Source organism: Anomaloglossus baeobatrachus, chromosome 12 (assembly GCF_048569485.1).
Source record: "Anomaloglossus baeobatrachus isolate aAnoBae1 chromosome 12, aAnoBae1.hap1, whole genome shotgun sequence".
Classification (NCBI taxonomy): domain Eukaryota; kingdom Metazoa; phylum Chordata; class Amphibia; order Anura; family Aromobatidae; genus Anomaloglossus; species Anomaloglossus baeobatrachus.
Window position 1 is genome coordinate 26,939,690 of NC_134364.1, and position 15,318 is coordinate 26,955,007.

Here is a 15,318-nt window from a genome sequence, read left to right on the forward strand (position 1 = left end):
GGTTCGCCGGTCACAGCGACGTCGCCGGGCAGGTAAGTATGTGTGACGGGTCTGGGCGATGTTGTGCGGCACGGGCAGCGATTTGCCCGTGTCGCACAACAGATGGGGCGGGTACCCATGATAGCGATATCGGGACCGATATCGCAGTGTGTAAAGCTGCCTTTAGGCTGAAGAGCAGGAGCTCAATCAGAAGGCATGACCCTGTAATCTAAGAAAAAGACTAATGGTACATCATCATCCTCAGGATGTGCCATCAGTCTTTTTCTTACATCCATTAGGTGGTGCCAGAGATCAAGTTGTCTTCTTTCAGAAGATGCTATTTTCATATTTAGGTTCCATTGTGCCAATGGAGAGATGACAGCAGCAGAATAATTGCGTGTCTCTACGTCCTGTACGTAATATGCGTTTACGTGCAAAGAACATCTACTACGGTATTATTATGCAAGCAATGTGTCATGGCCACTCCGAAGTTGCAGGTTACGGGGGGGCTCTATGGATAGTGCAGGGATGGGACACTTACTGACACTGTTTAGTGGCTGCGTATTACAGAACAGTGAAACAAAACTCGTTAGTAAAATTGCTTCGCTACAAAACGGATCCAAACAGAAACAGATGACTATGACTTGACTGATTATAATGGGATCCATCAGGTTTTTGTTTTGTGTCTGTATTTTTGAGTACAGAATGCAGAACGTTTTGTTCTAGTCAAACAGTGACAGATAACAGAAACCAGGAAGACCCAATTATAGGCAATACACCCCTTCTGCTTCAGTTTGGATACATTTTGTAACAATAGATTTTTGTTTTCTCTGTTACCCATAGAAAATAACCTATGCTCAAAGTGTTAAGGAGGTTGGCCACTACTATAACTTTGATGGCGTATCTTTAGGATGGGTCATCAATGTTTGATCGGCCAGGGTCTGACACACTGTACTCCCGCCAATCGGCTGTTCTTGGTGCAGGCAACAGTAGCTGTAAATACTCAGCTCAGGTGCTGATAGCGGCCGGGTACTGCACATCCGCCTCCGATTCAAATCAATGGGAGGCGGATGTGCAGTACCCGGCCACAGCCACTATCAAGATGGAGGAGCACCGAAACTGAGCATTTCCTGCTGCCACCGTGAACAGCTGATCGATGTGGGCGCCAGGTGTAAGACCCCGGCCTATCAGACATTGATGACCGATCCTAAGGATCAACTAAGCATCAATGTTAAAGTAGTGGACAACCTCTTTAAATGAAGATTTATGAGAGAGACTTCTTCTTTCTTGGTATAGACTATAGTATAGTATGATTAATATTTTGTTCCCAAATTCATTACTGGACAAACCTGAAAATCCTCTTCAAAATAAGGATCAAAAATGATCCTAACAGGATCTTTAAACATCTGTGATGTTTACCTAAAACCATGTGTTAAAGAGTCCCCATTCACCTTTCAGACAGGCATCAGAGTGGAACACAAAAGCCCAGCCGGCCTTTGTATGACAAAATATGGAGAATACCTGCTACTAATAATTGCTTTACTTCGAGAAAGACTTGGATTGAAAAAGCAAAAAAAAGATGTTAATGTATTCAGAGGTGACATTCAGCAAATAATGTCAATTAGTTCACTATGAGCGTGTGCTATGACCATTAATCATTGGTCATTTTTAACAGAGAAAAATCAAATTATAACTATGCATATAATCTACTATGTACATAAAGATCATTAAATTTCCGGTAAATTTTAAGGTACTGATTTGTTTTTCCATATTTCTTTGTAGACATTAGTGATGGGCAGACTTGTAGATAACCGGGATCGGCAGGTCTAACTGGGTTAAAGAAAAAAAAAAGCTAATTGATCCGGGTATGTGGCCGGACGCCAGTCCACACATGAGTCTATGAGGGCCAGTATTGGAGCAAGCGCAGTATACTTACCAGTCTCTGGTGCGGCTGTAACTGATTCCGGATCCACTCACTCTACCTCCGGGGATGCTCGCTAGCATAATACATATTCATTGCTTTCCCAGCCCACTGGAAGTCCTGGCTTCTGTGATTGGTTTCAGTCAGATGTGCCCCCACCCTGAGTGGCAGCGTATCTGACCGCTTGCGATCACAGACCCTGTCTGCTGGTCTATTGGTTTAAAAATAAATAAATAAAATTGGCATAATGTTCCCCAATATTATGATAGCCAGCACAGATAAAGCATATGGCTACAGGCTGCAGCCTCCTGCCGTGCACTTTTCGTGGCTGTGTATCAAAATGAGAGGAACCACATGCCGCTTTTTTTTTTTTTTTAATTATTTAAATTATTTAAAAAAAACTCTGTCCTGTCCCCCCCCAATTCTGATACCCAGACATGGTAACGTAGATAGCTGGGGGCTAGTATTCTCAGGCTGGGAAGGCCCATGCTAATTGGGGCCCCCAACTTAAAAAATAGCAGCCGCCCAGGATTCTCGCATCCATTAGATGCGACAATACCAGAACTTTACCTGGCTATTCTCAATTGCCCTTGTGTGGTGCCAATCGTGGTAATAAAGGACTAATGGCAGCCCACAGATTAGTAATAGGAGGCAGTAAGATCCCCCTATTACTAATCTATAGTGAAAAGAAATAAACACAGAAAAAAAATCCTTTATTTGAAATAAAATCCAAAAAAAACACCCTCTTTTGCGCCTTTATTAACCCCCCCAAAAAACACCCAGGTCTGATGGAATCCACATGAGGTCCCATGACGATTCCAGCTCTGCTACATCTGAAGTGATAGCGGGTGGCCATAGAACATGACTGCCCGCTGTGCGCTTCAGGCAGAGAATGTCTGAGCCTTGTGATGAGCAGTGATGTCACTCAGGTTGTTTGAGATCAGAGCTGGAGGTTTCCACGGTCCTGCACCTGTCATTAGAGGTAAACTGACCTCAGGTGACCTTTGTAAACTCAGAGTTTATAGACCTGCATCTCCTAGCAGAAAACTGCGGGGTTTTTTGCCAACATATTCAGATTTGGTGCTGAAATTTGTACACCATATCCTGTACTGTAAGCGATTTGTTGAGGAGTGGTACATTGTATAGTATAGGGGAGGATAGCTTAAAAAAAACAAAACAAATAAATAAGAACCTTGCTCTTAAGGCTACATTCCCATGATGAGCATTTGGTACATTTTTGTTGCTGCAGATTTTCTTCATCATTTCTGCATAAACTGACTGTTAGTTCACTTGTGTTTTTCGTTATGATTTTGAATGCGTCTATTGGCAAAAGAGAAAAGGGGATGTCCTAATGAGAAAACTCATTTTTGGCCCTTATTTTTTAATGCTTCTCAAAGGATTTGTCCTACAAATTTTCCTGATGAGCAATTAATTGAAAAAAAAGCAAACACTGCACTTTATTTACCCTCCCAGGGTCCATCACGTTGTTTACACCCCTGCCTTGGTCTCCATTATTTGGCTGCAGCGGTGACGTGACCTCTACATCGCTGCCGTAAATCACTGAGCTCAGCAATTCTTCCCTTGTAGATTGTACAAGCCACTGAGCTCGGTGTTTGGCTGCAGCCATGTCAGTATGACCACTGCAGCCAAACAAGAGACAGAAGCAGCGATAAGTAAAACACTGGTTGTTTGTTTTTTACAGTGAACTGTTCATACAGGAGGCAGATTTCTCAAAAGGACAATCCTTTTAATGTTATATTTAAGTGCGTAGGATGGAACCTTGATTTAGACAATTGTGAGTCACATCTATGGTGTAGAGGACCCATCCTTCATCCTTCTAATGAAATGTGTGCCATCACATCTCGGTGTGGTCTATATGTTTATGATTAAGTTGCTCTGCATTCATTGAACCTGCTCTGCATATCCTCCTTCCAATTATCTTGAGATGTCTGAATGCCTTATCCACAGGGATATGAATCTGTGCTTTAATGGGCTTCTGATGTTGTCTCCCTAGAGGCTGTAGTCAGGTAACCAAGGGCTGGCTTTTGTTTCCTTTGTTTTGCAGGTGAGAGTGTTGAAGAAAACGCCAGTGTGGTGGTGAAGCTTCTTATCCGACGCCCAGAGTGTTTTGGACCTTCCCTGAGAGGAGAAGGGGGAAATGGTTTGCTGGCGGCAATGCAAGAGGCTATTAACATTTCTGAGAACCCAGCCCTGGATCTTCCTTCGCAGGGCTATCAGAGGGAAGTGTAAGTATATCTTAAACCCATGTTCAAAAAAGAAAGAATATAACGTTTAGGATTAGGTATCTTAAAAACGTCTAGCTTTATAGACTATGCAATAGATCAATAGTAAAATGTAACTGTAAATTTGAATGTTTTTGCTTCATTATGAACAGGTGCAATTGCGAAATATATTTGTAAATGAGAGAAATGAAAGGGGGGGTGTCCAGAACTGAGATATTGATGATCTAACCTTAGGTGTCTGAAAATTGGTGTCCTCAAAATTAGTTGATACCTGGTGAAATGGCCTGTGGGAAGTACACAGTGCATGGAGCCGGAACACCACCGCTCCATATACTTGTGTTACAGCTCAACCCTAAGGCTACTTTCACACATCCGGTTTGAGCCGTGCGGCTCAATCCGGCTGTGAAACCTATGCAACGGATGCGGTGAAAACACCGCATCCTTTGCATAAGTTTTTACATGCGGCCGGTCCGTTTTTTTCCGGTTGCGGCACGCTACTGAGCATGCGCAGTGGAAAAAACCGCATGCGGCGGCCGGATGCGTTTTTTTCCGCATCGCGCCGCATCCGGCATCCATAGGCATGCATTGAAAATGCGCCGCAGCGGCCAGATGCGGCGCAATGCGGTTTTTTTTGCCGGAGCAAAAAACGTTGCAGGGAACGTTCTATCCGGCCGCCACATTTATTTATTTTGCCGCATCCGGAAAAAACCGGATGCACCGCAAAGCCATCAGGTACAATCCGGTTACAATGCAAGTCTATGGGGATAAACCGGATGCGATACCGGATCCGGTTTACCCGTTTTTTTCCGGATTGTACCTGATGGGAAAAAACTGATGTGTGAAAGTAGCCTAACTCGCGTGAATATGAGTTAAGCAGCAGGAACCGAGAACAGCCACCACACAGTGTACAAGCTGTATCCATACAAAGCGTGGCTCCGCTGGCGGCTCCATCAGCTGATCGGCGGGGTGCTAGGCGTCAGATCCTCTCCAATCTGATAGAAAGCTATCCTGAGTAGTCATTAGCGAGCAGTACAATACTTGGTACTCAAGTAACCATAGTCTTTTATTGGGCAGTTCGGCTCTCCGCCCACATAGAGCCAGCCATATACAGAGAATTTCTGGGACAGGGAGGTTTTTTTCTTTTTTTTGGGGGGGGGGGGGGAATTACACTACATGCAAAAATGTTGTTTTGTCCCCAATTGAGAGCCATTCAGAGACTACAAGTGGCTCTCACTGGGGTGCCAGTGTTGGGGGTTATCCCTACAAGTGGAGTACGCTTCGCCTTTAAGAGACAGTACCCCTGTTCCAGTTCCCATGGACTGTCCGGAGCCTCTTGTTCCCCCTCACCATAGCGGAATTGTTGGTTTAGTCTGGCTGAAAATTGCAGGGGAGAGGAGTAGTAGGGTAGTTGTGAGTGGAGACTGGTGTTTGAGAGGATAGCTAACATGTACAGGAGAGGAGCTGTCTGGTAGTAGAAGCTTGTGGTGTCAAAAGCATTACGGGACCAGTTTGAGAAACTTACCGCACCCGGACCTTGAGTGACCCCCTGAGTTAAGTTTTGGGAATACCAAACCGAATAGAAGACACCTCCCAAGGCTGGCAAAGCCCAATCTAGGAGTTGGAAGGGAGACCAGGTCCGCGACAAAAGAGGAGTTCCCTGCCCAGCTTGGAGAAGTGCGCGCCAACACCAAAACCGGGACCAAATCTGTAGGAGTTGGACTGATTAACCCTCAGCAGTACTGTGAGTCGATACTGTGGGTGCACCCTATAGGGCGTAGTGTAGGCCTCACTAGCCAGAGCACGGCATCCACGCGGCCCTGTTAGCGGAGGCCAGCTAGGGTGTAGCATAACGCAGTAATTGTATTGCTTCATTTGTTCCGTACTCCTAGTCTTGTGTCTGGCATAGTTGGGGAGACATTCGGCTTGTCAGCAACAGCTAGTAGCTGAAGCTTTTAATATTTTATTGTTCTGAGAAATATTCTCCTGACTGCGTTACCGTTGTTGTGTGTCTTGCCTGTAAATAAAGCAATCCCTTGTTTTCTGAGACCTCATCTTGGGTTTTGTAGTAGTACTCTGCACTGCAGTGGTCCAGCGGCCATCGCTACACCGGCTCGCACCATTCAGTGAAGCAAGCCTGTGCTTTGTGTTTGATGTTTCATGACAACGCATTCAAGGAGCCGCGTTACTCAGCTGAGCATCGCGAGTACCCAAGCACCCTGATGCTCGATCGAGTACCGAGCAGTGCCGAGCATGCTCGCCCATCATTAATCCTGAGGATAGGTCTTCATTATCTCAGTCCAGGCAGCCCCTTTAACGGCTATTAGATTCCTGACTGTTTGCAAATGGTAATTATGTTTATTATGTATTAAATTAGGGTCGAGGAAGATGAAGAGGAAGAAGAGATTGTACACATGGGAAATGCTATAATGTCTTTTTATTCTGCCCTAATTGACCTTCTGGGGCGCTGCGCACCGGAACCACATGTATGTAACATTCATGAATATTCAGAAACGCACACTGTTTAGCAGAAAAATGCAGCCATGTAAATATTGTAGGAATATTATTTAATTCAACATGAGTGGAACACAAAGTATCTGGATTATATGCTGTGCAGTCCCACAGATACACATCAGCACAATATAAAGCGATCTCCGGGGGCCGAGCCCTTATGGTTCAGTATTGGAAACAGGTCTTCTGTAAGCATCTGTCTTTTTAGCCATACTTGTGCTACACTGATGGCAATACTTATTTACAATATGTAATTATTTTCACTGCATCACTTAACTAATCATAGGATGCTTCAATGAGGGTGAAAAAAAATAGTATTGAGTTTTAATGGATTTTCCAGTTTCAAAAAATCTTGTCTCCAGGCAGTTTGTTTAGAGAAAGAATGAACAAACTGTAGTTTTCTCACCATCCTTGGGTCCAGCACTAAGTTGCCGCCGCTGTGTCACTTCAACAGCGCAATGGCCAATCAGCAAGCTCTGCATCTCATGCCATCTACCTGAGCAGAGCCGCTCTGTTCATTTATTGGATGCAGTGCTGTTGACGTGACCTTAGTGCTGCAGACAATAGCAGATGATGGGAGCAGCAGTGGAGACTCAGCGCTGCAGACAATAATAGATGATGGGAGCAGCAGCGGAGACTCAGCACTGCAGACAATAGCAGATGATGGGAGCAGCAGTGGAGACTCAGCGCTGCAGACAATAACAGATGATGGGAGCAGCAGTGGAGACTCAGCGCTGCAGACAATAACAGATGATGGGAGCAGCAGTGGAGACTCAGCGCTGCAGACAATAACAGATGATGGGAGAGTGAAGCCCCAGAGGTGTTGTGTCGGTGCATTACCTTCAGGGACTCCACTCGGCTGGATCTGTCTGGTCACAGGTAGGAAACCTTCTTTGTAGTTTGTCGTGACGCCACTCTCAGATTTGCGGTCAGTGGGGGACCGCCACTGCAGGTTAAGGGATGCCTGGGGCTGATGGTGGGTGCAGCCAGTTGTAGTAGCCTCCTGAGAGTGAGGCAAGCCCCAGGGCCCTGTGTAGATGTGTAGAACTACAAGGCGCAGAATGACTCAACACAGGCAGGATGTCTTTCAGGGTTTTTACTCACAGTTGATGGCAGGGTGAGTGACCCGGGCGTAGCTGGGATGAACCAAGTGGGAACCAGGTGTCCTTCAGGCTGACTTGTGAGGGTGACTACTAACTCGCCTTCCTTAGCCCTTGGTGGTTTGGGGTAACCCCGACTTTGAGTCCCTATGGGGGTCACCCAGGGAAGATGCTGCAGCCTCTCTCCCCTTCGGTTGCCGTTTGCTTGTCGCCTGGACCAGGCCACTCCAGCTGCTTGCCTCCTGTGACCTATGGGCCCTAACTGTGGCTACGTGGCTGCGGCTTTTGTAGTGTTGTGGCGTGGGCTTTGAGAGCCCCACACCGGCAGGTTTAGCAAAAGAAAGCTGGATCTATCTCCGCTTCGGGATCTGCCGCCCGTTTGGGCCTGGTACTCTCTAGCAGTCTCCTTACTTCCCACTCCGTGCTCTCTCTTTAGCTGAAGATGGATTTCGGGTAGCCCTCCTAGTTGACCGTTCTCCCCCGTCAGTAGCCACTGCGCGGGCGCTGTCAGACTGCACAGCCCCAGGGATCTGCTCCTCACTCGAGCTCCCTGGACTCTACACTGCTCTTGCCTACGCCACCTAGCAACCAGACTCTCTTACCACACCCCTTGAGAGGAGATGGAGGCTTTTGGCCCCCTCCACTATTCCAGTGAAGGTGAAGGCTTTTCCCCCTCCTGGGATCCCCAGGGGTCCTCTCATGGGTACATGTGTGAGACCTGATCACTATGCGCCTGTGTACCACACCCCGGTCAGCCTTCTGGATTACCTGTATTGTACTGTCCCCAGCATGGGTGCAGTACTCAGTGGTGCCTGACCAGGTCAGGGGCGCCACATTCCCCCTTAGTTATCACCAGCACGTCCTCGGGCTGCAAGACAACATTTTAAAATGCATAAAACATTAAAACATGGTAAAACATTTTAAGACCACCAGCTATCATACATCACCACCCTCCACCCACAAGTCCGTTAACCCACCCAAACCCTTTCAGGAGGTAGGTCACCGGTCCTTTTGGTAACCAGATCTGGGCCATCTACTTCCCCAGACCTTTCCTCCAATCTGCCTCTCCCGTTGGCCGCGCCTTCAGCCACTTCTGGCAGGATGTAGAGGCGGCTTTCATGGGCTGGTGGTTTCAGGGTATACCTGGCCTGATGGATCCGCGCCTTCAGCCTCTTCTGGCAGGATGTAGAGGCGGCCTCCACAGTTGGTGCTGACCAGGTACCCTCTTTGTGGTGGAGAGCCAGGCCCCATAAACAGGCATGCTCTCTGGTCGCAGGTAAGCCAAGGCCTTATATACGGACGGGCTCCTCCTGGTTGCAGACGAGCCAAGCCCCTAAACAGGCTGACTCTGGTGGTGGTGGTGCCCTTTTGGTGTAACTATTTACACTGCGAGAGTTTGTGGCTATAGCCAGTTCATAGCCTTAAGGTTTATTTCTCACAATAGTTTATGTGGGCACATTCTTGAACTTTAAAACGTTGCAAAACAAACTTTCCAAACTGGTCAAAACTTGCTGTACTTTACTTAACTTATGCAGACTCCTCTTCACCAGGGCTTGGGCCTGTAGGGCTGCGGCACCTGTTGCTTTCTTGACCTTTTTCCTCATCTGTAGTGGTCTCATCATTAGGTCTTTGGTCTTTTCTTTCTTCTTCTTTGGGACATGGCACTACATCTAGCGCATACCACCCTCTTTCTCCTTGGTGCATGGTGAACTGTACGGAGTCTCCCATCTTTAAGTTTCTGCCAGGGTGTCCTCTGGGCAGATTAGCTCTGACGTCTCTCCTATTGACAAAAATGCCTTCTTTGATACCAGGTGCTACGATGAACCCGTATCCTGACTTGAGGCTGAAGTCCTCCACTACTCCTCTGCAAAGGGGTCCTCGGACCTGTGCTTTGGCTCTTCTCAAGAACCTTTTTTCTTGTAGGTCTCTGGCCGTGATGTCATCTCTCTGCTCTGGGGATGGCGGTGCAGGGGAAAACTGAGTTCTGCTGCGGCGCTGTGTCTTGCGGGCTGGATTCTGCGAAGTGCAGCTTACAAGCTCCCAGGTAGGGCGGTTGGGCAGGTCTTCTTCGTCAGCAGGAGGTGTCAGGTCTTCCTCGTCCCAGCGGGAATATGGCAGCATCTCCGGCTCTGGGACTAGCACTGCTGCTGGCTCCGGGGGCAACTCCTCAGCTTCTTGCCCTCCTCTCCCCCTTAGTTCTTCGCTGCACTCTGGTCGTGGCAGCGCCGGGGATGAGTGTTCCTCAGCTGGCCCAGGCGGTGGACTCTTCAGCGTGGTTGCTGCAGGGGTTGCCTTAGGGGTGTGCGGAGGGAGCATGTATCGGTCCACCATCTCCTGTGGGAACTTGGCCTCCAGGTCAGCCTTCAGCTGCCAGTATGCGGAGTCTTCACCTATCAGGGATTTCCTAGTAGGGACTTCCTTAGGCTGGGGAGCGGTGTCTGCTCTGGCCTTGCAGGCCGGGGTAAATGGTGATGCAATCTCTTGGCGGGCCGCGCCCTGTATGGCGGCGGCCTGGTCTTGGCGGGCCGCGCCCGGCATGGCGGCGGCCTGGTCTTGGCGGGCCGAGCCTGGCGTGGCGGCGGCCTGGATCTGCGTCGCTGTTGCGGCCAGTTCTTGGCGGGCCGGACTGGGCATTGCAGCCGCGGTCTGAATTGGCGTCGCATCCTCGATGGGGTCCGTGCAGGTGGAGCTGGGCATCGCTGCAGTGATCGGGGCTTGACGGGCCGCACCTGGCGGGGCTGCGGCCTGGTTCAGCATCTCACTTGCGGCTCGGACGAGCGTCGCTGCTGCGGTGGGGTCTTGGCGGACTGGGCTCAGCAGGGTGGCAGCCTGGGTCAGCGTCACACCTGCGGCACGGATGAGTATCGCCGTGGCAGTCGGACCTTTGCGGGCCAGGCGGGGTGTCGCTGCGGCGGCCTGGATTTGGCGGGCCGCACCTAGCGTGGCTGCGGCCTCGCTCAGCGTCGCCGCGCCAGGCGCCTCTTCTGGGACCGCGGTCGTAGCAGCAGGGGTCGGAGCACTTGCGCTGGCCGGGGCAACTCTGGACTCACCCATCGGTGGCACCATCGGGATCTGAGTCGTCGCCGCTCGATCTGGCAGGCGTCGCGCGGCTCCCTCCTCGTAGGTCCGAACCGCCGCAGCCATCTCCAGAAGCTCCATGCGTTCCTCTCTGAGCTGTCGCATAATCCTGGCCTCCAGCTGATCGCAGAAGATAGCAAGCTCCCGGCACCCCCAGGCAGCAGAGCCTGGTTCTGGGTATCCACGTCCGGACTCCATTTCTTCTCTCTGCAGCAGCAGGCTTGTGGCTCTCTTTCCTTCCCGCCGTCTCTGGACGCTTCCGCTTTCTTCACAAGCGAGGTCAGAACTCTGCAGAGGATCTCTGGGTAGCCACACCTCTTCGTGGGCGGTAACTTCTTCCAGCGCGGGCTGCTGTTGTTTTTCAGCGCGCTTTTCATGGTGGCAATATGGCGGCGCTTCCAATTTTTCAAGCGGACCGCCCAGGCACATGGTCACCTGTCTCAACAGGTCTAGTCCTTATCCTGTTCGTGACGCCAGAAGTGAAGCCCCAGAGGTGTTGTGTCGGTGCATTACCTTCAGGGACTCCACTCGGCTGGATCTGTCTGGTCACAGGTAGGAAACCTTCTTTGTAGTTTGTCGTGACGCCACTCTCAGATTTGCGGTCAGTGGGGGACCGCCACTGCAGGTTAAGGGATGCCTGGGGCTGATGGTGGGTGCAGCCAGTTGTAGTAGCCTCCTGAGAGTGAGGCAAGCCCCAGGGCCCTGTGTAGATGTGTAGAACTACAAGGCGCAGAATGACTCAACACAGGCAGGATGTCTTTCAGGGTTTTTACTCACAGTTGATGGCAGGGTGAGTGACCCGGGCGTAGCTGGGATGAACCAAGTGGGAACCAGGTGTCCTTCAGGCTGACTTGTGAGGGTGACTACTAACTCGCCTTCCTTAGCCCTTGGTGGTTTGGGGTAACCCCGACTTTGAGTCCCTATGGGGGTCACCCAGGGAAGATGCTGCAGCCTCTCTCCCCTTCGGTTGCCGTTTGCTTGTCGCCTGGACCAGGCCACTCCAGCTGCTTGCCTCCTGTGACCTATGGGCCCTAACTGTGGCTACGTGGCTGCGGCTTTTGTAGTGTTGTGGCGTGGGCTTTGAGAGCCCCACACCGGCAGGTTTAGCAAAAGAAAGCTGGATCTATCTCCGCTTCGGGATCTGCCGCCCGTTTGGGCCTGGTACTCTCTAGCAGTCTCCTTACTTCCCACTCCGTGCTCTCTCTTTAGCTGAAGATGGATTTCGGGTAGCCCTCCTAGTTGACCGTTCTCCCCCGTCAGTAGCCACTGCGCGGGCGCTGTCAGACTGCACAGCCCCAGGGATCTGCTCCTCACTCGAGCTCCCTGGACTCTACACTGCTCTTGCCTACGCCACCTAGCAACCAGACTCTCTTACCACACCCCTTGAGAGGAGATGGAGGCTTTTGGCCCCCTCCACTATTCCAGTGAAGGTGAAGGCTTTTCCCCCTCCTGGGATCCCCAGGGGTCCTCTCATGGGTACATGTGTGAGACCTGATCACTATGCGCCTGTGTACCACACCCCGGTCAGCCTTCTGGATTACCTGTATTGTACTGTCCCCAGCATGGGTGCAGTACTCAGTGGTGCCTGACCAGGTCAGGGGCGCCACAGGAGCAGCAGTGGAGACTCAGCGCTGCAGACAATAACAGATGATGGGAGCAGCAGTGGAGACTCAGCGCTGCAGACAATAACAGATGATGGGAGCAGCAGTGTAGACTCAGCGCTGCAGACAATAACAGATGATGGGAGCAGCAGTGTAGACTCAGCGCTGCAGACAATAACAGATGATGGGAGCAGCAGTGGAGACTCGGCGCTGCAGACAATAGCAGATGATGGGAGCAGCAGTGGAGACTCAGCGCTGCAGACAATAACAGATGATGGGAGCAGCAGTGGAGACTCAGCGCTGCAGACAATAACAGATGATGGGAGCAGCAGTGTAGACTCAGCGCTGCAGACAATAGCAGATGATGGGAGGAGCAGTGTAGACTCAGCGCTGCAGACAATAGCAGATGATGGGAGCAGCAGTGGAGACTCAGCGCTGCAGACAATAACAGATGATGGGAGCAGCAGTGAAGACTCAGCGCTGCAGACAATAACAGATGATGGGAGCAGCAGTGTAGACTCAGCGCTGCAGACAATAGCAGATGATGGGAGCAGCAGTGTAGACTCAGCGCTGCAGACAATAGCAGATGATGGGAGCAGCAGTGGAGACTCAGCGCTGCAGACAATAACAGATGATGGGAGCAGCAGTGGAGACTCAACACTGCAGACAATAACAGATGATGGGAGCAGCAGCGGAGACTCAACACTGCAGACAATAGCAGATGATGGGAGCAGCAGTGGAGACTCAGCACTGCAGACAATAGCAGATGATGGGAGGAGCAGTGTAGACTCAGCGCTGCAGACAATAGCAGATGATGGGAGCAGCAGTGGAGACTCAGCGCTGCAGACAATAACAGATGATGGGAGCAGCAGTGGAGACTCAACACTGCAGACAATAACAGATGATGGGAGCAGCAGCGGAGACTCAGCGCTGCAGACAATAACAGATGATGGGAGCAGCAGTGGAGACTCAGCGCTGCAGACAATAACAGATGATGGGAGCAGCAGCGGAGACTCAGCGCTGCAGACAATAGCAGATGATGGGAGCAGCAGTGGAGACTCAGCACTGCAGACAATAACAGATGATGGGAGGAGCAGTGTAGACTCAGCGCTGCAGACAATAACAGATGATGGGAGCAGCAGTGGAGACTCAGCGCTGCAGACAATAGCAGATGATGGGAGGAGCAGTGGAGACTCAGCGCTGCAGACAATAGCAGATGATGGGAGCAGCAGTGGAGACTCAGCACTGCAGACAATAACAGATGATGGGAGCAGCAGTGGAGACTCAGCACTGCAGACAATAACATGATGGGAGCAGCAGTGTAGACTCAGCGCTGCAGACAATAACAGATGATGGGAGCAGCAGTGGAGACTCAGCACTGCAGACAATAACAGATGATGGGAGCAGCAGTGGAGACTCAGCACTGCAGACAATAATAGATGATGGGAGCAGCAGTGTAGACTCAGCGCTGCAGACAATAGCAGATGATGGGAGCAGCAGTGGAGACTCAGCGCTGCACACAATAATAGATGATGGGAGCAGCAGTGTAGACTCAGCGCTGCAGACAATAGCAGATGATGGGAGCAGCAGTGGAGACTCAGCGCTGCACACAATAATAGATGATGGGAGCAGCAGTGTAGACTCAGCGCTGCAGACAATAACAGATGATGGGAGCAGCAGTGGAGACTCAGCACTGCAGACAATAACAGATGATGGGAGCAGCAGTGGAGACTCAGCGCTGCAGACAATAACAGATGATGGGAGGAGCAGTGTAGACTCAGCGCTGCAGACAATAACAGATGATGGGAGCAGCAGTGGAGACTCAGCGCTGTAGACAATAGCAGATGATGGGAGCAGCAGTGGAGACTCAGTGCTGCAGACAATAACAGATGATGGGAGGAGCAGTGTAGACTCAGCGCTGCAGACAATAACAGATGATGGGAGCAGCAGTGGAGACTCAGCGCTGCAGACAATAACAGATGATGGGAGCAGCAGTGGAGACTCAGTGCTGCAGACAATAACAGATGATGGGAGCAGCAGTGGAGACTCAGCGCTGCAGACAATAACAGATGATGGGAGCAGCAGATGAGACTTGGCGCTGCAGACAATAACAGATGATGGGAGCAGCAGCGGAGACTCAGCGCTGCAGACAATAACAGATGATGGGAGCAGCAGCGGAGACTCAGCGCTGCAGACAATAGCAGATGATGGGAGCAGCAGTGGAGACTCAGCGCTGCAGACAATAACAGATGATGGGAGCAGCAGCGGAGACTCAGCGCTGCAGACAATAGCAGATGATGGGAGCAGCAGATGAGACTCAGCGCTGCAGACAATAACAGATGATGGGAGCAGCAGTGGAGACTCAGTGCTGCAGACAATAGCAGATGATGGGAGCAGCAGTGGAGACTCAGCGCTGCAGACAATAACAGATGATGGGAGCAGCAGTGTAGACTCAGCGCTGCAGACAATAGCAGATGATGGGAGCAGCAGTGGAGACTCAGCGCTGCAGACAATAACAGATGATGGGAGCAGCAGTGGAGACTCAGCGCTGCAGACAATAACAGATGATGGGAGCAGCAGTGTAGACTCAGCGCTGCAGACAATAGCAGATGATGGGAGCAGCAGTGGAGACTCAGCGCTGCAGACAATAACAGATGATGGGAGGAGCAGTGTAGACTCAGCGCTGCAGACAATAGCAGATGATGGGAGCAGCAGTGGAGACTCAACACTGCAGACAATAACAGATGATGGGAGCAGCAGTGTAGACTCAGCGCTGCAGACAATAACAGATGATGGGAGCAGCAGTGTAGACTCAGCGCTGCAGACAATAATAGATGATGGGAGCAGCAGTGGAGACTCAGCGCTGCAGACAATAGCAGATGATGGGA

General features: G+C 50.6%; 1 protein-coding gene across 9 annotated transcripts in view; it reads left to right on the forward strand.

The window, feature by feature from the left end:
• The window catches only part of LOC142258359 (ryanodine receptor 3), an 847,167-nt gene that overhangs the window by 468,158 nt on the left and 363,691 nt on the right, over positions 1 to 15,318 (forward strand). For all 9 annotated transcript variants that reach the window (XM_075330934.1, XM_075330936.1, XM_075330935.1 and 6 more), the window contains 2 exons: positions 3,966 to 4,146; positions 6,518 to 6,626. In XM_075330934.1, the coding sequence (XP_075187049.1) occupies positions 3,966 to 4,146; positions 6,518 to 6,626 (290 nt within the window). The remainder of the gene's footprint in view (positions 1 to 3,965; positions 4,147 to 6,517; positions 6,627 to 15,318) is intronic.